The 24114-nt window shown below is 41.5% G+C and overlaps 1 protein-coding gene across 1 annotated transcript in view; it reads right to left on the reverse strand.

Annotated features, from left to right (window-relative positions):
- ADARB2 (adenosine deaminase RNA specific B2 (inactive)) overlaps window positions 1-24114 on the reverse strand; it is a 564845-nt gene that overhangs the window by 460951 nt on the left and 79780 nt on the right. Inside the window, exon 3 of the mRNA XM_078662777.1 lies at window positions 14429-15336. Within this exon, the coding sequence (XP_078518903.1) occupies window positions 14429-15336 (908 nt within the window). The remainder of the gene's footprint in view (window positions 1-14428; window positions 15337-24114) is intronic.

Raw genomic sequence — 24114 nt, forward strand, 5'->3', positions numbered from 1 at the left:
AGTTATAAGCACAGATCAATGTCCACTTTCTAAAAGTGGTATTTGTAAATTACCATTCCAAGCATATGAAACATGAAAAAGCTACTCATCTCTGATCAGCTTAAACATGTATTAAGGAATTCCCAATAATAACCTATGAGAGGAGTAGGCCTCACAGTAGTGAAAAACGAAATAGGCTGTTTGCAACTAACAGAACATGCATAACATACCAGCACATATCCTACCTTTCATTTACACAGCACCCTGCCCTTAGGCCTACCTAGGACATACCTTAGGGGTACCTTATGTGTAAGACACGGGGAGGTTCAAGTTTGGCAAGACGTTTTAAATGCCTAGTCGAAGTGTCAGTTAACTGCACACACAGGACCTGCAGTTGCAGGCCTGAGACAGGTTTGAAATACTACTTCTGTGGATGGCCAATCAGTGCTGCAGGGCCACTAGTTGCATTTAATTTACAGGAAGGGCCTGGGTATATGGTATACCACTTTACAAAGGACATACAAGTAAATCAAATATGCCAAACAGGTGTAAACCAATTACACAATGTTTAGAGGAGAGCGCACATGCACTTAGCACTGGTCAGCAGTGATACCGTGCCCAGCGTTATAAAGCCAATAAAAAGAGGATCAGAAAGAGGAGGAGGAAGGCAAAAATCTTGGAGTGACCTTTCAGAGTGGGTCATTTTCCAATTGCTAGATTTAATGATTTTTAATTAAACACTTTTTTATTTATTTTCTATTTTAGGAAACATGCATGGCTTACCAGCCCAGCACGTCATTTGTTTCTCCTCTTTGGGTCTGGTCATATAATGTCACAACAGGGCTCTGGTTTCTGTATGGGGCACCTAAGCAGCAACATGTGCTCTCACTGTCCCAGTGCAGCCTGCCTGCATGGGGTATCTAAGAATGACTAGAAATATGATGTCTGCTGCTGTACCTTGATGGAGAGTGCAGGTTCTATTCATTCTCAGTGACACTTCTTCTTAAATGGGTGAAGTGAATGAACGTGCATGAGTTGATTCGAAATATGATTGGACAAAGTGCCCCTAAATCCCTTCGGTTCATACTTTGCACAAAGATTGAAAGTGCCTGAGAAGTTGTTAGCAGCTCAGGTAGTTGCAGTTCACTTAGTGACTGAGAGAGGACAGTATTGGTCTCAGAGTGACAGAGAAGACTGTGGCTGTCTGAAGTCACTCTATTCGAAAGTATCACAGAAGTTGTATCCTTTGGAGAAAAAATCAGCACTAAAATCAACCTGTTCCACTCAATCTTAATCACGCGTACCACCTGCATTCATTGGAAGTGAGACCATATATTCCCAATAGATAATCCTGACAACATCAGATGCAATAAAGTACAACATCGATGTATTGATTAAAAAACAGTTAAAATACACAAATGATCTTAAAGACCATAGTACATGATAGCATTACTGTCCAACAAACAATTCTGACAACACATAAAGACAAACCTAATAGCACTTTTTGTTAAGAACCAATATGGAAAAATAAAAATAAAACAGAAAGAGAGTACATCTCACAAGACACACAACCCTATGTCATAAGTAGCGTACACATCCGTAAGGAAAAACTTTCAGGGCTAGTATCAGGGATTATTCAATTCGTAAAATACTCATTTGTCTAGCCACTTGACAGATTGTGTACTTTTCACTTTATTCGGACAGCTTATTTATAGTCGGAACAAGGCTTCAAGAACAAGTATCTAGTGCTTGGGACACTGAGAGAGAATTTTATTAAAAGGCTTTCTGGTGTTGCCAAAGAGCTTTCCAACTGTGGTTCTTAAATTAGAGGTGCTATCTATATCTTCTGTAACAGGTGTGAGAGATTCTTCTGCAAGATATGGAGCAAAAAGAGAAACGGGCAGCTGGAGCATGGAGATTATATGTCAGCTGATTTCAAATGATCAAATGGAGAATTACATTTAAGAAGGCATTCCATAATTTCGTGGTAATTTAAAATCCTAAAATATACCTCCTCCTATCAAATAGGTTTGACCAAACCAAGAATAGAAAATCTTTAGACAACCTAGAGCTAGTAGCATTTCCTTATTTGAACTCCCAGCAGAGGGAATGGGTGTTTGAGTGCACAAACCTGTGCAGAAAGGAATCCAATGCTGGGTACTAAAAGACGACCATAAGTGGGGTGCATTAGAGCACTCATACCCCTGGGTGCTGATGGCACTGTACTTGCTTCATGAATTATAACTACTCCCCTACTTATCATGCTTCATTCTTTTCTGCCCTTTCTTTTCAAAGGTAATGCCAGACAGTGCACTGCTCCCAATTCTAAGCAGTGTCCTCTTAAGTATCTTTGGGGCCCAGGGCAAGATATATTTTGGGTCCCTCTATTTGGAAAAACTATGAATGTTATTACCCACTTTCTGTTAATACGCGCCGGCTAGATGACAAACAGTACTGAAATAAACAGCAACTTTTCAGAAACAGGATCAAACTAAAACAGCTAAAACACACCTCGGCTGAAGTTCCAAAATCCTTCAGATGACACTGGGTAGCGAAAGTTAGATTCTGAGGTAGAATTAGGCAGACAGAACAAAAGAGGTGGATATAGAAAAATAGTTTTGATATAGAAACAAAATTAACTTTCCCAAGGGGCTCCGTGGAAGATGGGACCCTGAGCAATAGTTCACTCTACCCATGCCTTAAAGCATCCCTGTTTCTAAGCAAAGAAGTTATTAAAGAACCTACTATGGCGTCATTCTGCGTGTAGAGCCAAACAGAAGCGTACAGAACTGAAGCCAACATAAAAGACAGGGGTCAGTTTGAGGAAAGAGAAACCTTTTACAGTAAAAAAACATACGTTCCTAACCCATCAACCCCACACTAACTTGCAGATAGATTGTTTCCATATGCACATTCCTTGTGCTTGGATGCACTGCACGTTATGCATTTGCATTTTTCACTCTACTATAGTATGCAGTACATTCATTTAAGTGGTCCCTTAGCCTCCCATGTTTCACTGCTACTAAGGATTGCAAGATTGATGTTTACTAGTACACTGATACATGACCGTTTCAAATATGTGTGTGCACAAAAGGCCCAGGTTACTGAAAGCGGTAATGAAAACTATTAAAATGTCTTTCCGTAGTGAGGTTATTTGGACAGGACTTCAGTCTGATTTCTCTGTTATTTCCCTTGGTCACTATGCCCTCCCACCCCTGAGTTTACTAATACCGCATAATCAATAGCTCTAGGGGCTAGTGGAGGAGTTTCTGGGGGACTACTAGTAGGACCATGAAGGTCTCCTTAAAAATGAGGAATTCCCCAGGTAATCTATGATTTCAAATCTAATTTCCCCATTATTCCTCATTTATAATTGGCGTTGGAGGACAGGATTTTAGTTGCTTTTGGCATACTGAAATGAACAAAATGACTCCGCTGTGTTCCTCCCCGGCTTGTAATTCTGACGGGGATTTTACACTTCCAACTCATGTTACCGACCCCATGAGAATTACCAGGAGACTCGTAGTGATGGTCATAAAGGGAAATCTGTACTTGCTGTTACTCATGAATATGGATGGAGAACCATTTATCTCTGAGATAACATAGACACACTCGAATTCCCTTGTTTTTTCATCATATTATGTACAGAGTAAAGCAAACAAATCTATTTTGTTATTTTTCAGGAAACACTGCCTGAGGCAATGCCTTTCATGTGTGGGGATGCCTCGTATAACATGTCAAAAGTAACCCTGGGCGGCCAGCTACGCTCCGTGCACGGAGTGCGCGTAGTGCCGTCTCCTACGCATTTTGCGTAGCGGGCGTAGCCAGGCGGCACTACGCGCGCTCCGCAGACGGTGCGTAGCCGGCCGCCACCCGCCTCCCTCCCGCCCTCCCTAAATATTTAAATAAAAGGATAGAAAGGTTTTAAAAACACTTACCTTGTCCGCCGCGTCCCCGGGGCTCCCTCTCCCGTCCCTGGATTCGCGCCGCCGCCATTTCGGATACTAATGCGCATGCGCGGGCGGCCGCGCATGCGCATTTCTCATGAGAAATGCGCATGCGCGGGCACCCGCGCATGGCATTAGTATCCGAAATGGCGGCGGCGCGAATCCAGGGATGGGAGAGGGAGCCCCGGGGACGCGGCGGACAAGTTAAGTGTTTTTAAAACCTTTCAATCCTTTTATTTAAATATTTAGGGAGGGCGGGAGGGAGGCGGGCGGCGCGTAGTGGGGCTACGCGGAGTGCGCGGGTGGGCGTAGTTTTGCGCCCACTTCGCGTAGCTCCGCGGAGCCCCACTCCGCACACTACGCCCAGGGTTAGTCAAAAGAGCTTGGGACTCCCTCCACTATCAGGAGAAAGGTCTGCCCCTCTTCTCTTAAAGAGGTACCACCAGGCCACCACAAGAGAAAAAAAACCAAAGCCTACCCCTAAATATCGATGCAACCGTTGCCTCTGTTATTACAGCACTTGGCTACCTCACGTGGGGGTGCCTTATAGCAATAAAATAATTACACCAGGCTTCTCTCTGCTAAAAAGCATTAACAGTGGTTAACACTCTCTATAGAGTGCATTAACTGCTGTCAATTACCTGCCCGCCTTTATGGGCCCAAGCTGAATAAGGGGTTATATAATGAGTGGACGGGCAATTAATGGGTGTTAGCGCCTGACAGCACGAGGCAAAAAAGGATATTGAAGAACATATTAAAATCCATCAAAACAAAAACAAATGCAGTAACTGCTGGGAATTCGATTCTGTACATTATGCAGCATATCAAGGTGTCATTTGTTATTTGGGATTCATGAAAGCTCCAAGCTGCCGGTGTGACAGGACCAACCTTTGGACTGCCTCATCCAGAGGGCGACACAAATATTATTTTGACTTGATAAAGTCGCTGTAACTAAAGACAGAACGGCTCCATGTTCGCTCGTCAAATCCCAGCGTGGCTGGAAATGAAAGAGCGTGTTCATCTGAACGCTCATTTACTTCTGTGACAAAGAAGAGCGGCAGAGCCCTGTTTCCTCGGGGCATAAAAGAACACAGTCAACAGGATTTAGCACTGTTGTTGTAATTAAGGAAACAAAATTACTTCAACAATTAAAAGCAATTGCCAGAGCCTTTGCGGGCCTCTCCTGAGCCAATAAACATTAATTCTGCTGAAACTAGAAAAATCATATTAATTTAGAAACGCTGCCTTGGTTTATGGCAGCCTGAGCTCGCGGATAGGTAACATATTTCCGTAGAATTGCTCAAGCCGCCCAACTTAATGTATATTTTCTGCTAATTAAAAACTGACAAACATATTGAACAGGATTTCCAGTTTTCTGGCTAGCTTTTAGGATTTAAAAACAGTCCTGTGTATGGTATCTGTTCCAAGAATAGGGTGTTTTGGAGTCTAAGGGGCTTTAACTATGGAATACAATGATTGTCGCAAAATATCCTGTCTAAAGTGTGGTCTGTAACCTGACGAGCTGAGAGAGTCATTGTTCAGAATTTTACAACATACATCAAATTTACTAATGCTAGGAACCTCATTTACTAAAGTTTTGGCTGGTGCTCCTGCGACACACGGTGTTCCAAAAGATAGGGTCCATTTACTTAACATTTTAAAGTTCTCCATGGAAAGCGCTACATTTCATGGTAATGCACCAACGCACGGGCAAACTTTGGTAAATGGGGCCCTACTTTTTCCAAATGTAGTACATTCTGGCTCAGAATCTGATTTCTGCGTATTGCATTGCGTCCATAAAGTTCAGTGGATCATAAAGGTATACTCCTCTGCAGTGATATTTTCTTAAACACACACAACACCTCATATTCCCATGCAATGAAAGTAAACAACAATTTTTAAACAAGCTCTAGGACATTTACTACATTTATTTACACAAAAGCCATCAGCATCCCTCAAGTATGTATGTGTATGTATGACTATGCCGTATAAACACCTTATGCCCCTCAAAAAACATGCATCGGAAGCTAGGCATGGACTTGATTTTATAGACACTACTTGGAATGGATGCTCCTGGTATGGTTCCTGTGCTGTGTTGCCCAATGAGGTCAATGACAGCCTGATCCATGCAAGAGTTTTAGGATATAAACAAGAAATACATTTACATATATTATGTCATGCCTATTTTATACCAACAAACTGAAACTTGGGACCACCCTCTACTTAACCTGCAGATCTCAATAAATACAGAATGCAGCTGTCAGATAACCTCTGCACATACACAGCCACATCACTGCGGCCCTTCAAGCTTGACGCTAGCTGCCTGTGGTAAACCCAAGCTCATTCAGTCTCTATGCATTAACCACCAGACAAGCCATTGCAGCGTGATCTTCCCTCAACTCAAACTTTGCACCTACTTCCAATGAAGGACTCTCCATTCCAGATGGACTCCTTCCTGACCATCCATTCTTTCACAGTCTCTTGAAGTTCTTCACACAGGCGGCCAATCTCTAGAACTTATGCATACAGAGAATAAGATTGCTCCATACCTTCCATTTCAGGAGAGCTGCAAAACCTAGCTATTTCCAAACATATGACAAGAAGGATAGTAAATATTGAATGGTGAATACCTGCAAAGGTGACTCTATCTGCTTTAGGGTGAACACCCTAAGTATCGATTCCAAAATACAGACTGCCCAAAATATCGAATCAAAAATATAGACTGCCCAAAATATCGAATAACCAAAATATAGTAAGTCAGAATATCGAATTTGGGGTATGAAATATCGAATTTAAAATATCGATTTCCCTATTATCGAATTTTTTTTGTGTTATGTATAGTAGTATATGTATTAAAATTATGTATTCATTTTGTTATGTATGTTTAATTTTTTTAAAGTAATGAATGTTATGTAATTTAATTTTTGCGTAATTTAATTCCGTAGCGGGTTGTGGGCTTATAGGGGAATAGGGTGGGAAGTAATTTAAATATAGTAAATTAAATATATTTTTTTATTTATATGTATTGATAATTAATTGATAATGAATTATTAATTGGTGATTAATTTTTATTATTTGGTAATTAAAGTATTTAATTGGTAATTATTTTTTATTAATTAATATGTAATGTATTTAATTGGTGATTCATTTTTATTAATTGGTAAATAATTTTTATTGATTAATTAATTGATAATTATGTTAATTGTATTATTCATTTGGAGCCGTTTGTGGGTTTAGAGGGGAATAGGGTGGGCAGTAATTTAATTGTAATAAAGTTAATATTTATTTTTATTTATATGTATTGATAATTAATTGGTTGATAATTATTAGTAATTAAATGTTATTAGTTTATAATCTATTTTTTAATTGGTAATTCATTTTTATTAATTGGTAATTATTTGTAATTACTTTTTTATTGGTATTGATAGTTAATTTATTTTAATTTTAATATTAAATCATTACTTTCCCCACTGTTGCACTCTCTGGAGTGGTAATAGTAATTTTTACCCCTACGCTATCCAAAGCTTTCCCTAGTGTTGCACTCTTTGGAGTGGGAATAGTAATTTTTACCCTCCCTCTATCAAACGCTTTCCCTACTGTTGCACTTTCCCAGGAGTGGGAATAATCATTTTTACCCCCTGCTTTCCAATGCTTTCCCTACTGTTGCATTCTCTGGAGTGGAAATAGTAATTTTTACCCCTACACTATCCAATGCTTTCCCTACTGTTGCACTCACTGGAGTGGGAATAATAATTTTTACCCTCCCGCTATCCAACGCTTTCCCTACTGTTGCACTCTCTGGAGTGGGAATACTCATTTTTACCCCTACGCTATTCAACGCTTTCTCTACTGTTGCACTCTTTGGAATGGGAATAGTAATTTATAGCCCCCCCCTCCCGCTATCCAACGCTTTCCCTACTGTTGCACTCTCTAGAGTGGGAATAGTAATTTTTACCCCTACGCTATCCAACGCTTTCCCTACTGTTGCACTCACTGGAGTGGGAATAGTAATTTTTACCCCCTGCTATCCAACGCTTTCCCTACGGTTGCAGTCTCTGGAGTGGGAAGAGTAATTTTTAACCCTACCCTATCCAACGCTTTCCCTACTGTTGCACTCACTGGAGTGGGAATAGTAATTTATACCCCCCCACCCCCGCTATCCAACGTTTTCCCTACTGTTGCACTCTTTGGAGTGGGAATAGCAATTTTTACCCCTATGCTATCCAACGTTTTTCCTACTCTTGCACTCACTGGAGTGGGAATAGTAATTATTACCCCTATGCTATCCAACGCTTTCTCTACTGTTGCACTTTCTGGAATGGGAATAGTAATTTTAACCCCTACGCTATCCAACGCTTTCACTTCTGTTGCACTCATTATTAATTAACATAACAATTATTATTTTTATTATTTTAATTATTATATATATATTTTAATTTAAATAATATGTTTATTTATATATTTATGTTTATTTATATATTCATGTCAATATATTTTATTAATGTTCTAAATGTTTTATAATTAAAATTAATAATTATTTTATAATATTATTAAGTATATATGTATTTTAAAAAAAATTACATTTAATGTATTCTTTTTACATTTTAAGCTTTTTTACATTATTTTAATTATGTTTTATTTAATGATATTCATTATTTAATTACATTTCTAGTATTTCTATTACATTTTTAAAATTCGATATTTTAGTTAACTATATTTTAACATTCTATATTTTGGAATCGATATTTTAGTACTTACCTGTTTGTAGATAGGCATTCTATATTCTGTACCTCGATATTTTGGCGTCGAAATTTTGATAAGTTGATATTTTGTCCCTCGATATTTCAATACTGAACCCTGCTTTAGACCTTTCTGCAGCACTTCATGACCACGTGCCAGCCACAAAGTAAATCACACTACTTTAGAACATCTTTCTGAACCTCACACAAGACACCTAATGCTTTCCACCTGAGTCACAACATAAACTCACACCCTACAAAAATGCACCAATATTACTCAACTACCCTAGAAACACTATGGGGCCTGAAAAATGGAATAAAATGGAACAGAAATGCTATAATGTGAGCAACACTTTTTCTCTTTGATTTTTACTGGTCATGGTTTATACCAGACATGTGAACCCTTTATCTCTTTTCTACATTTTTACTTTTTCTTATGTCTTATTACATGTTTATCAGTTTTAACTACATACCTACATGTGCTTAATTGCTCTGGCTAAGCTTCCACAGACGTCCCATGTTTGTGATCATTGACAATGGTTTGCTTGTGTGGATGGGACTACTGCACATTGACAGATACAAACGTTTCGCACAGTGCGATTTTATGAATGCTCATCTATGATCTACGTCTTTGATAAATATTTAAAGCTCACACATGTGGCAATGTAACCTTTCACTTTTTATATACTTTTTATGGAGTCAAAGAGCTGCATCGTCTTGTAAGAGAGATAATGCCTGATAGCTGTTTGTCCAGTCATAATATGAAATACAGCATTTCAGCTAATGGAGACTAATTTGGTATGTCTGCAACAAATGAGATTTCATTAAACAAATATGGACCTGGCCACCTTCCTAAAGTCACACTCACATTGGATCTTGCTGCATACTTTTCAAGGTCAATTTATTAGCTATTTGTGTTCCAGCAAAAATTAGCATAATAGTAGCGTACATGGATTTTTTTTATTTTGGCCAACAAATTCGTTTTTTTATGGCCGTTATGTCTCAATAAAGGTGTATTTTTAGGAATAAATTGCTTAAATTGCTTAGAGTAATCTCAGGTATATGCACTGCAGCAAAAATCTATTATATTACCATATGGCAACTACGGAAGTATTGCAAATTAAGCAGGCAGTCAGTATTGATTGAATGATTTCACATAACAAGTTTTGAGAATGCATAGCGAGTTTGTCCAGTTACATTCAACTGTTGCTAAATTCCACCTTTGGTTTGCTTCAAAACGCGAAAAATGGGAAATGGAGACAACAAATTACTAAAATAATTAAAAACCCTTCCACGTTTCGTTTTGTCATTTAAAGGTGTAACTTCACACCTGGCTCGTATAGCTGGGTTGCCCCAAGGGCTTTTAAAGTTGGATTGCATCTCTTAACTATCTGTTGTAACAATGCCAACCAACATGGAAACTTTTTACAAAGCATAACATTTAATCTGAAAAAGGTCTTCAGGGGTCCGGATTTTTAGATCTGGTTGGGATATTGTGTGCCTTTTTATTTGTTCTTATCAGGTGCTAAAGCAAACCATGAGACACATTTGTAAGGGGAAGGGACTCACACAGCAAGACACAATTCCAGGTTGTATATAATTACATAATTTTTCTATTTATTGCTACTGAGTTAACCATATGCCTTTCTCGGTTAAATCTATGATAATGTACATATTAAATGTATTTTCATTATATTCTAGTACGTTTTGATTGTATTTATTAGCCTAGCTATGTTATTGCAGTTTAGCTGCACCTATGATTGTTATGAGTCTCATATCTCTTTTTTACATAACTTGGAATTTCACGTGTAAAACCCTTGGACGTGCTACTGCAGCCCCCAAAGCACTTTTATATCATTAGCTTTCTATTTTTTTTTTTGGTCTTACCACTCGGCTTCTCACATTATCTGCAAGAGAAAGGAATATGTTCTTCTTGGAACTTTTTCTACCCCTCCCACTACTTAGAATCTCTTCCTCCAATAAATGTTTTACTTTTCTGCTGTGTGTCACCATCTTGGATATACAAAGCACTTCCTGGCCTTCACTTTCACTTTCTGTTGTTTGTGTTTGGAGGTAAAATCCGTATGGCCATTGTCAAACGATGTATCAAATATTTTTTTTATCCTACGATCCCCTTCTCTTGATAATGGACAGCCACAATTGGAAGATCCAGAAAGTGGGTTGCGGATGTATATTACCTTTGCAGCTTTATATAGTGTACTCATAACTAGGATGGCACTCTAGGCACTGTGTGTCCTCAAATGTCCTTGAATGCTTCTTTGCGAAGTCTAAATACAAATTTACATGCAATGAGCCTTTATAGTGGTCAATATACACAGACTTATTTATAATAAAGCCTATGATGAGGAGATATAGAGGAAGGTTGACAACTTACCATAGGGAACAAGGTGGTCTTAGGATCTAACTGATCTGAGATGAACATTGATGAGGCAGAAATGTACCTGCATGACGGCTGGAAAGATTTAGTGTTCCATCTGACCATGGGTCAATTTGAAGACATGTTTTAAATTGATGCATTCTTATTCTAATCCCAGATATGGAGGAAGGGTGTTCCAGCATATGGTCCCTTGTATGAGTAGGGCTCAGCTTTCAAATCTTCTAAGTTTATAAGGCCTGATATCCCTCCACACAGCTTACACCCACCCCTATTTTACCCTCTCACTAAGACCGCCTTATCTCTTTTCCTATTGTATTTGGAATCAACAATATTTAAACCAGTTTGCGATACTAGTGTTTGTAATCACTGCCTATGTTATGCATGATAGATATTTCCGCATATCTTTCATGTCTGTCAATATCTGTGGAAATAAATAACACTTAAACAAAAATGCTCGGCTAGTTGGTGAGTTTTATTGAGTGACTTACCATAAAAGTGTGGGTGATATTAAAAGACCTCATATAGGCATTATGTGGTTGACCAGTGCTTTGTGTGCGAGGCACAGAATTGTGAACAGCATTCGTGGTTCCACAGAATGTCAGTGAAAGATTTAATGGAAGGGAGAACTACATGAATTCATTTGGCTTATCTGGTCATTGTTAGACCTGACATCCTTTGCATAGTATTCCCCCTAACGTTTTGCCTTAACTTCTCCTGTTTTGCTGAACTTGTTTTGGTTGGCTTTAGGAATAGGTGCACTTTATCATTGGTAACCAGTGCTAAAGTGCTTGTGCTTTCCCCTTCAAACATTACAAAATTTGGCCTACACCTGTTTGGCACATCTAAGTTTCTTTCAAGTCCCTAGTAAATGGTACTACATGTACCCAGGGCCTCTAAAGTAAATGCTACTAGTGAGCTTGCAGCACTCTGTGCCACACACTAGAGTGTCAATTTAAAACATGAATCAGGTCTGCCACTGCAGTCTGTAGTGGAGTTTTAAACTGCCATTTTGACCTGCCAAAATAAACCTTTTGCAAAACCTGAACCTTCTGTTTTAATACTTATATGTCACCTCTAAGGTAGAGTTAAAGGATCATAAGTTAGGGTGTGCAATATTTAAAAGATAAGACATTTGTACTTAAGTTTTACATGACATGCCAGCGAAAAACTCATAAAACTGTTTTTCACAGCTATATCTCTCCAATGGACTATCACTGGTTTGCCTTATTACATTTAATAAGTGATACCTTTAGATTGGGAGCAGATACAGACATGCTGTTTACACTCCAATTCATTGTGATTTACAATCCTCATTAAAAGTAAAGTCGGATTTTGAGTCACAGTTCTAAAAATGCCACTCTTAGAAAGTTGTGTTTTTTTGTCCTAACCATTTGTGTCTTTTGACAGTGTCCTGGGTCACATGACTGTGAATGGCTGCTGTTGAGGTTTATGTACTGCTCACAGACAGTCACACAAAGGAGGCAAATATGTGGACAGGATGGACTATACAGGCAGGATAACTGCGAGGACTGTACCTTGCCCCAACTTACATTTCAAAGAGCTTTGACACCTGTACTCACAAAGGATTCTGAGGTGGCCCCTATATCCTGATCCCGTGGGAGGTCATACCTAATACCCCACATTGCAAATGTTAATGCGGGTACAAATGGCAAAAATGCTTCAAGAGAGATAGTGTGAGGCATCTTCAAAGCTAGAACGTGATTTGAGTTTGGACCAGCTGGGGACATACTCTCTTTTACTTCATCCAATAAGCCTGTTGAGTCACAAATTATGCAAATAGTGTTTTATGACTCCTCACATAATAATGACACAACAGGAGTGCATTTTATTGATGACTCAGTGTTTTTGCCGTATCTAGAAATTTACACTTAAATATCACCACAAAGTTGGCATGGTTGGCCCAGATTTTCAGTCTTTCACTGGTGTGGGCGAACCACAATGCCATTTCCTCTCAATCAGGTGTTTCTGACTTGCAGTGATAAAGGTATTTCAGACATTCTTTATAAACCTGAAAATGGCAGTGAACATGCAGTGCCCAAGTCAAAGGACCTGATTCACAAAGGGCCTTTGCACTCATGGCGGAGGCCCCGCAGCTGTGGGGAAATCTCTGCTCTCAGGTCAGAATATCCGCAATGAGAGCTCTGTGGAGATTCCGTCCGAGTACAGAGATTCCCTCACTACTGCAGGGACTCAGCCACGATGCGAAGGCCCTTTGTGAATCAGGCCCCCAGTCTCCAACAAAGATCTACAAAGATTACAAACAGATAGAAAGAAAGAGTTGCCTCTGAGAAGGGCTGAGAAAACATAAGTTTTTCCTGCTGGTCTCTTCCTATGCATAGTCAAAACATCACTGTCACTTGATGAGCCAAAAGATGAACAAATTCTACAAGCCATCAAGAGAGGCCTGGTGTGTAGTAAATTGAAAAAGGGAGAACCAGCCTCAAAACATTTGTCATGAGCATGCACATTTCCATCTATCTTCCTATCTGTTCCTCAGGCCACAGCGGTGGAAACAAATGTGCCTAATAAATGTGGCAAAGTATTTACACAAATTTAAGAGCCTTGCCATTTTTTAAATAATCTCCTACACACAAATAAATGTACAAACAGTGGCACACCATTAATTCTCTCACATTAAAGTAAGGAGGCGTATTCCTTAGCTCGCCATCTATGAAAAGACTATGACATCATTGACATCGAAGATATTTAAGGAAAATATCTTCCATGAGGAAAATAGTGACTTCTTAGAAAGCAGATAATCTTGGATAGCAGAAGAGTCAAACAAGTCTAACAAAGGCACTGTTGAAAAGCACAGGCAAAAGCAACTCTGTAGCAGGAGCGGCTCGTGCAGGTAAGAGCAATTGGACCAGGTTGGGGGGGGGGGGTGGATTTCGACAGAAGTCCACGAGGGAAAATTAAATAAATACAAAAATTTTCTTTGTGGTCTTCTGTCAAAATACCCCCCCCCCCCGCCCCCACCTGGCCCTACCGCTCTTACCTGCACGGGCTGCTCCTGCTCTGTAGGTCTAATGCAGCGCAGTGTATCTCGAAAATATGGAGTTTTTTAACAAGATCATTAAAAAAGGACCCATTCCTATACACTATGCTATTCGTCTGAAGACAACGTTTGCTAGCGTGTACCTTAGGAGTGAAATGATGACAGTATAGAACTTTTAAAAACATAACAGAATGACATGCTTTTCTTTTTTGCTAATGCTTGATTTTCATTCTCTGCTAGACCTTGAGGAGGTTGGCCTGACTCCTCTGCAGGTAATGTTATGAGACAAGCAACATTCCTCATTCAGCCCTTTCAACCTTTTGCCATCTCCCTGAGGCACTCTCACCTGTGGCAGCTGGTTGCATTTACTCCTGCTGGGAACGTGACTGGTCAACCGGATGTTAAAGATGGCCTGCAGGGCGGCTTGCGCGGCCTGAGTTTTTGCCAGCTTCTTGCTGCGCCCCGAGCCTTCGAACGTTCTGCCGTCCACTCTCATCGCCATCACGAAATTCTTGACGTGCTGCTTCTCCACGGTCTCCGAGAGGCAGACGTACCTCAGCCCGGGTCGCAGCTCATTTAGCATCACCACTGGGTTCTTCTCACTCTCAGCTGGCGACGCCATCTTGTGCTTATTTTGTTTGGCATGGCCCATTAGGTCCAACGTGTGGCAGAGGAACCTTCCATGTCTATAGGCGGTGGAAAGCAATTCATTACTAACAGGGTTACAGGCCGAGAAGTCCTCGCTGTGTGTCGACGGTTCAAACTCCTTGAACAGCGTGTCCGGGAAGTCTGCCTGGTCAGATGTGAAGTCAGTGGACGGGCTAATGCAGCTCCCCATGACAAAGTGAGCCTGGCAGGCATTCGGGAACTGAACAAATGACTTCAGGGCAAGCTCTGCTGCCTTCATTTTTGCTTTCTTTTTTGTGGGTCCTTCACCTTCGAACGTGAGTCCATTTACTTCCACTGCCACTGCGAAGACAGGCGCGTGCACCGGGCCCGTCTGGGAAACAATTTTATATTGTAAACCTGGTTTGAGTTCATGCAGCTGCACTAGTGCATTCTTTGGTGTTACTGACCAGGAGAGTTTCTTCCAGATAAGTTGCAGTTTGCAGAAATGACCATTATTCCCTTCTTCTAGGGGCCTTTTTCGTTTTATGCTAGCTGATCCTCCTCGTGCCCTGTCTCCAGATGACATGGTATAATCTTCTATGTTGCCAACATGGCGGTTTTCCTTTACCTCAGTGCTGCTTGTACCTGTGCAAAAAAACACAAAATAATGTTCTTAAATTCTACAGCATAAAGCTCTCATGCCACCTGCAAAGTGCAAATAATGTGCCCATAGCATTTGCAAATGTATTGCATATTTTTCTGTATTGGATAATGTTCTATAGTTCTTAATGTTGCTTTAAAAGACAGGGACATTCATATTTTCTTTTTTTAATACAAAATATGCATATTTTGAAAATGTATTTAAGTCTCTTTGTTTACACATTATAATGCAGAGGCACAATTAAACACCGCGGTACAGACTATGTAAACAACACACTACTGGAAAATGGAACAAATGCACTACGAATAGGGTAAAATACATCTTCTTTGTTCTTTGTTCCAGGCCAAAATTCACAAACTATGTCGCGTGTATTTTATTTAGCATTTAATGTAGTATTGATGTACAGTACAATTCAATGAGTGATTGCATCCTGCAACTTGTAATTTAAAATACCCTCCAATTTTCGGGGGACAGTGTCTCTCAATAACCAGATAATAACCAGATGCTCAATGACAAAAACAAAGACGAAATATCAAGCTATGAAGTGCATGTTTTAGCAACAAGGATAAAAAAGTATTTGCAGAAAACATATACTCTGGAGTAGTAGTATTGCCGGACCGGCCAATCAGGCCGTCTGGATTCCCTAGTGGGCTGCAAGCTAAGTGATGCCATGCATATGTGGGAACTGTCTCAGTGGTTCTGCCCACCAGCATAAAGTCAGTGTCAAATGTGGGCGAATGAGTCAAGGAGTTCTGCTTAGGTGCTTTCAGCGTTCCACCGGGATGTAAGTCACTGCTTTGGAGTCCCCGTATAGCGACTGGACTCTGCGCACACACTCAGAGCCCTTCAGATGGTTGTTGTGGAGGATGGTGCACTATAGGGGATGCAGCTGAAAGGGAGTGAAGCGGTCACTTGGGATAAACATGCTGCTGTGGCCCTTAGTTTCAGGAGCACATAACTGTCGTCTTGGAGAGAGTGGGGTTCCAGAAGACAATACAACCTCCAAAATCAAATAGGGCCGAACCTCGGTGCCACAAAGAGAGCATGCTAAGGTCTACAACCTTGTGATCTACACCTTTGGGTGAGTAGGGCTATTGAAAGTTGGAGAAAGAATTGCTTGGGAAACTGGCACAACAGCATTGGTTCACCTAAAAGAATAGTTTAGTTCTTCCCTTTAACTCTTGAAGTAATCTCTAGGAGATGGTCTGAGGTAATAGCCAACTTCTCGCGCAGGTATTGGTCCTCACATCAGTACTTGAAGGAGAAGACCTATGATTCGTGAGCTGATGTAGGGACTATTCTATGTAAGCAGGACAGTATGCATCTTCTTCGGATCACAGCAACAGACACTCTTTTTAATCAATCCTAACTGTCTGGCTCCAGCTCTGTCAGAGTGCAGCTGAATTTCCTACCATTGGTTCTGGCCTGCTATTGGTGCCTCTGGCAGGATCACGGAGAGTCTTTGGAACCCAGAGCAGAACAATATTACCTCACTTCCTCACTCATAGGACAGCTTATATTAATAAATAGTGGCATTTGGGGATCAGTTGAACTAGACACTAGGGCCAGATGCATCAAAGGGTTTTGCCCATTCTGTGTCTATGGGAAAATGTGTTGATGCATATGGCCCTAAGAACTGGTGAAGTGCTTGCAATGTTGCGGTAACCAATCACGTTGAAATACATCATTAGTCAGGACTGTTGCTAGGTAAGAAACATCTCATGGCCTCCTAATAATTGCAGACATCCCTTGACACCCTTAGGGAATTGTCACTCTCTTATATAGTCCTCTAGCCAAACCGGGCTTCTACTCTCTTCTGCCAGAGATGAAAACAAGGGGTGGGGATGGGCAATCAGCACATATTGTTTGTTCAGGAAATATCAGTATCCGCCATGACCTTGATCAGAATGTTTGTCAAGTTGTTGCTTCTTTGTGGGCCACTGGCTAATATACCGAAAGTGTTGTAATACTTTTTCATCGAAGCCCTTGTTGATCCAATCTTGACATAAAACAATGTAGTTATAATGGACTGTGCATAGATGAGTAAATAGTGCAAGAACCAATGACAGGGTAAGGTGGGCTGCTTTATTAAGGTGGATACTATCTAACACAGAAACCACATTCATGGAGATACATATACACTGGAGATCCCCAGGCTGTTGCATCACAACCCCTCATGTATTTCCCTGCATGCCACAAACATACATGCATCCCATCCATCTGCAAGACATGAAGGATTCCAGGCATGACACAGTAAACAGATTTACCATGGAAGGTCAGCTGGCATGAAACTTGGGGGTGATTGTAATACAATGATGCTCCATGATTATTAATAAGCTGCCAACCATCCGTTAGAAATATCATGCCCTGGACATCTGCTGTTGTCACCCATGTTGAAAGAATACCCACTTAGAGTGAACTTCATCTCCAGCAGAGTTGATTACTCTGCTGATAAGCAACCTGTTCCAAAACATATCGGACATTGCTAGTGAACTCTAAATATATGTCTTCTGAGTAGGAAAACTGTCAGACTGGGCATCCTTTGGCATGGTTTCCCCTGAACCTTTTGGCAGCTAACCTCCTGTTTGGACCTTGTTTTGCTGGCTTGGGACTTTGAGCGTGCTTGGCACTGCCATTCAGTGCCAAAGTGCTGTGCTTATCATATTTATGATTGGCTGATTTGCGTTAGCTTCAAGTCCCTTGTCAAAGGGCAAAACATATACCCAGGGCATGTGTCTCAAATGGTCCTCTTTGGGTCTGAAACAGTGGTTGTGTGTAACACAGAGCTAGCTCATCGATTGTACCATAGGTTTGCCCTGGTGGGGCCTGTGTGCACAGGTTACTGTTACTGAGTTTTGCATTTTAAAAGCTGTGCCGCAAGATTTTGCCTATATCTTGGTATATCAGAGTTCAACCGGGTGACAGGTTGGGGTGTTGGCAAGAGGTAATGCATGTGTGTGTGTGTATGTGCGTTGTATGTAAGGCTCGTGAATGGCACCGGGCGGTGTGTTTGGGATGACAGGGCCTGCTTCTATCATTGGATTAGCATGGGGTAACGTAGGGAAAGGATATTGAGCAATATTTCATAAGCGCAGAATAGTAGCATTATCATGTTCGATGAGTTTGTAGTGGCTAATCCTCTCCAGTCGTGTGAGAGGATCCAACATTACGCATGTGTAAATGTCACTTTTGGGAAGGTGGGCATTTTGATGCTCGTGGCTCTATGTGCTTTTCTCCAATTCACATCTGGGAGCTAGGGGGACAGTTGCATGTGTACATTCCTGATTGAGGCTATAAAGTAGGGGCTCAAGGGAAACTGCAGACCTCTGACTCTGAGGCGCTTTTCTGGGATGGTTATGTGGGGGTGGAATTGGCACCTGCATTCCAAGGGGCAGGGTCTTGGCGCCTCTAAAGATAATGATCTGAACTTCCTGAGGTAGGATGGCAGACAGGACAGAATTTAGAGAGGGTCTGTGCATTTCAAAGGTGGCCCCTTGAACTGATTGCATCTTTAAAGGCCATCGTGGGTATAACTACTGGGGCTCTGGCTTCATCAGTTAGAGACCCTGATACATCGATACGAGAAATCATATGGGCAGGAGGGACTGCAACTGGACTATCTGCAGACTTGGGGTGGCCTGGGGCTTGTCGTGCTCCAGGAAGAAGATTATCACTTATTGGATTTTGCCTGGATGTTTGCTGGCTTGCAGCTAAGAGCCAACTGTCATGGCCCTGGTCCCAAAGTTCTCTCTAAATGCCGGTTAGCTGGCCTCCTGTCCACAAGATCCCAGGGATACAAAGGATCTCACTGTTTCTACAAGATCGTAAGGACCACACTGGGTGTGGCAGAAACGGGTGGAAGTGATCGTTTGCTAGGACAAGGATTGTCCTGACTTACACCATCATCATGCTGTGCAGAGGTGTGTGTTCGTAAAGATCAGCTGCCACCTGAGGTGCAGAGACGTGAGGAGTTCAAGGAGTGAGGGGAACGCTTACAGAGGCCGAGAGACTTGTGCTTGCAACCTAGGGGACCTGTGCTAGTTTTCCCTCCAGAGCGTGTTGTGTCCGAGGGATGTTGGGGGAACCTGAGCCAGGAGCTGAGACTGCCTTCGACCTCTAGATTGGGAGGATAGCAGTGCCTGATATCGCGGCCTCTGTCAAAGGTCATTGGCTGTCTCTCCCTGGACCCACGCCACAAGGTACTTTGTTGTGGAGAACATTGTGACAAAGCCTGAGGGGTTTCGTATGTCTTGTGGGCACCTGCAGCTGACTGTAGTGGGGCTACAGCAGTTTACACCTCCACTGTGGGGAAACATTTCTCTACACTTGGAAGCACTCCTGCCTCGTGGGCAACAACCTTTTGTCTACAAGGGGAATCGTGATCCTGCACTCGTACAGGTGCCGCCTGGTGCCTGGAGGTCTAATCCGGCTGGACAAAACTAAGTAACTATTTCTTTCCATGTTAGGCGGTTCCAAATGTCTAGTCAACGGGGCGCCAGCAGGGGCAATGTGTATCCTTGGCTGGTGTAGTTGAATCACTGAGGGGTTGAATCACGAGGTGTAGTCAAAGACCTGTGACTGTTTGGCCTTTCTGCAAGTGGGAAAGTTCAACAATTGCATATAACTGTAAAGTGTATATCCAATGTGTATCTCCTTTTGGCAATTGCATAGATCTGTAAAGTGTATATACATTGTGTATCTTGTTTTGATTTCAGTGTGTGTATACTACAAAGACAGGTATTTTAGTCCTATGGTGTGGAGTCTTTTTGATACGTATGCAGTGTGTTGCAATAGTGATGTTGTACCAAAACCTTACACTTGGGCTCCGAGGAACAGCCTGACTCCTCTGTGCCAAGCCAATTAAGGGTGAGCACAGGTTATCGGACATGTGTAGTGTACTCGTCCTATCTAGAGCAGTGGATTCTGACTAGCTTTGATGAGTCTCTGCCAGCCATACATCACTGGATCTAATGGAAAACATAGGTGAAATGAGGAGGAAGGCAACAATGGCCTGCTGGACCAGAAACTTTTGACACCACAGAATACCTACCCATATTGAAGTAACATATAGAGCTGTGTACTTAGGAGTGGAACCCACAATTATTTCCTTTGTGGGTCCACTCTCTTTAATAATGATGTGCTTTAGTCTCCTATTGTCCAAATGTTGGGGTACAGTACCTGGTGTACAGTACTACATTAAACGTTCGGGCAGTGAATTAATGAAAATGTTGCTTATAAAGTGCACTGCCACTCCCAGAGGAGCATCCTGGCACTGGGCAGCAGCAGAATTGACTACATAACGAATGAGTGACCCAGCAAAAAGCAGATCAAAGAATGAGAGAGTAACAGATCGAATCAGAGATACCAAATAGCCACATCTTCAACTGCTTTCTGAAAATGGCCTCTGATTCAATTGAATCTCAGGTGACTGGGAAGATAGTTCCAGGCCTATGTACCCAGGACGGCAAAGGATTTGCCCCCTCGAGTTTTGAGTCCAAAGGTGGGGAACTTCAGAAGATTGGTATGTGAGGACCACAGAGTCCGTTTGGTCATGTGATGGATGTATTTGCTGATTAAATATTGAGACCCCAATGAGTTGCATGCCCTAAAAGTAAACAAGAGAGTTTGAAGAGGACCCTCTTATGTACTGGTAATCAGTGTAATACTTTGCTGAGGCTGCTGAGGCCAAAGATCTACGAGGGAGCTCCAAAACCAATCTGGCAGCAGCATGTTGTACTACCTGCAGTTTCTGAATAGTTTGTTCGAAAAACCAGCCTACAAACTATTGCAGTAGTCCAGTCTAGATGTTATTAATGCAAAGGCCACTGACTTTCTTGCGTCTAGAGGGAAGTACTAAAAAAAATAATTCCAGTGATTTGATCAACTTGAAACACATTCCTGCCAATGCAAGAGCTTTTGGGTAAAATGAGAAAGAAGCATCAAATTTCAGTCCCAATATTTTTACAACCTATCTTGTGGCAGGCAGAGGAGGCAGAGAGCTAGGCCACCATAAAGCAAGGTCAAAGGTATTGGACTTGCCGAGCAATACGATCTCTGTCTTGTCCATGTTGCATTTTAAATGATTGAGTTGCATCCACCAGACAATTTGTTTTTTTAAATTGAGCTCAGAGCCAATAGATGTTTTGTCTAACACTAAGATCAGCTGTGTATCATCGGCATAAGATGTGACTTCAATTCCAAAAGAAGTGATCAGCAAGATCAGGGGGCCACATTTATCTTAAATAATAAAGGGCTCAAAGATGAGCCCCGAGGTACCCCTGAGGAGACAATCTTTTCAGTGGAAAGAAATGGACCTAACATAACGGTTTGTCTGTGATGCAGTGCCATCAATAACTTACAAATAACACATAACCTGTTTTGCTGCATGCTGATAATACTGCTGTGTGCCTCTAGCTCTGCTTGTTGATTGCTTCAGGTATGTAACGTTTACAACGAAATTTTTACAACGCACTACCATTACAACGCAGGCATTACCACGCATACCATTACAACGCATTGCGCTGGGGGGCGCTCTAGGATAGGGAATAAGTTTAATTTTCTATCCAACACCTTCCCTAGTGTCCACGGGGACTGGAGTTGGAATAGAAAATTATACTTACCACTATCCAGCACCTCTAAGCGCTATGCGTTGTAATGGTATGCGTGGTAAAAACCGCGTTGTAACGTCATACATCCATTGCTTCAACCTGAACATAACTATCAAGGGCCCCATGTCATGTCCGACTCCTTCCACAATTGCTAGCTAATTAAGCCAGCATTAGTCTACATTTTGGGCTCTAGTGGCCAGGCTTACAATGTTGAAAGTGAAAGAACAGGTCCCAGAAAGCAATGTTCTCTGTGCTTTAAAGTCAGGAAGAGCTGAAGGTGGTACACATCACAGTAGGACACTTGGCAGCTTAACTTCAATGAACACTTTTTGACAGTAAAGGAGTGGGGTAAGTTGCCTATATGATTAAAAGCCTAGATGAAACCCTTTACTTTTAGAAAGAAACTTCAGGCTTGACTCTTCCCTTAATGCTGATTCTCCTCCTAGATTTGATTATTGACCATCTAGACACCCAAGTGTTGGACTGGACATAATAATTCCTTAAAATCGTATAGCATAACAAAACATTTATCAATAGAATATGTACTGGGAGTGTTGCCATTGGGTGTTTCCATAATGCTAATTAGACAGACACGACTATTAATAATAATTTGTGAGAGAAAAAGGCAAGGATTGAAAGATTGTGTCTTGGTGAAATGTAAATAAATGGCAACCATACCTTTGCTAGTTAAGCTCAGACACTTTGAAAAACTGAAGTGCCCAAAACAAAGAACGAGAAAAAAAACATTCTCCTCTTTTGTCCTTCCCTCTGGAATGACTCTCTCCTCTTGAGAAAGGCACTCTCACTCCTGACCGAAAGGAAGGAACCTAGAACCTCCTCTTTTCAGTGTATCTCCCCTACTACTGATGTCCCCCACTCTGTAGTGCCAACCTTGGCAAACATGTATTTTATGTACCAGCCTTGCCTACTCTACATTACAAACTTCCGATAACTCGAACGAATGGTGTATCACTACTCCTGTAATACTGTAGTACAACTCTAATCTACGTTATTGCTTCTGTAAACATTCATCCATGCTCATGTAACCTGTACAGAGAGGCACATAAAAGCCACTTTTCACAGTCCAGTTGTTATACCACTGCACTGTGGTTAGATGTCTCCAGCAATCCTCTGTACCAGCTGTGGTTCAAGCCACGGCCCATGACTGTGAGGCAGTAAGGCGCATGCTTAGAGCCAATTTAATAATTAGGTTGGCAAGATTAAAGAATGAGTGGCACAGCTGGCCTTTAGAGGTACACATTCACTCTCAAATTTGAGGCATAACCATTTCGAGGACTGGGTGCAAATTAGCATGACTGATCATAACTATGTACAGCATTTTTACAGAAATTAGTAAATGTGCATTATGATTTCAAATGCTGAATTATAGGTATTTGAGAAATTAATTTATGAGGTCATCTGAATGTGTCTGTTAGAAATGGGGGTCTCTAGTTGGCAATGGTTTGCACATTTGTCCACGTAGGGACCCTTCTTCCTAATCAGGGTAAGGGGGATACACTTCTAAAATAACCCCTGCTCACCCCGTGGTAGCTTATCCCGTTTCTGAAAGGTACACTCAATGTGGGATGTGGGAGGCAAAAGCACCATACATCTATCTACATCCACTTCCATGCCAGCCAGACCCCTAGGATTATCTACTGTCTTCTATAGTTCAAGCTAGCTATGACTTTTCTTGGCTCTCATCCAAGCTTTAGCACTATTAAAATAATTGACCAATGGATCTGGGAGCTCTCACAAGTAGACCACATCTGCTGGCTAATTGGGGTTTAATGCTCACATTTATTACCTACTCTGAGCGGGTTGTAAATTTGAGCATGGTGAGAAGGTGCAGGGCAGGGGTAGAAGGAGGGTTGTTGAGAGGGTACGCGGAAGAGTGCCTTGAGAGGAGCGTGGTGTAGCTCTCTCCACTGGAAAAAAAAAAACTTGGAAGCCAAAGTCTCAAGTGATTTTATCAGTCAGTTTTCCAGCTGGTAAAACCTTGTCTGATGTTTCCGCACCCCAAAAAAACTGGTTGTGGGAACAGCAGGCCTCCTGTGATAGGCCGCAAAAGAGTTTTGCACTGTAATTCTGTTCCACCTGACTTGTAATGAGTGCTTACATCTTTTATCCCTGGGCTCAAGGTAGCCTAGGACT

The sequence above is a fragment of the Lissotriton helveticus genome, chromosome 10 (assembly GCF_964261635.1).
Source record: "Lissotriton helveticus chromosome 10, aLisHel1.1, whole genome shotgun sequence".
Classification (NCBI taxonomy): domain Eukaryota; kingdom Metazoa; phylum Chordata; class Amphibia; order Caudata; family Salamandridae; genus Lissotriton; species Lissotriton helveticus.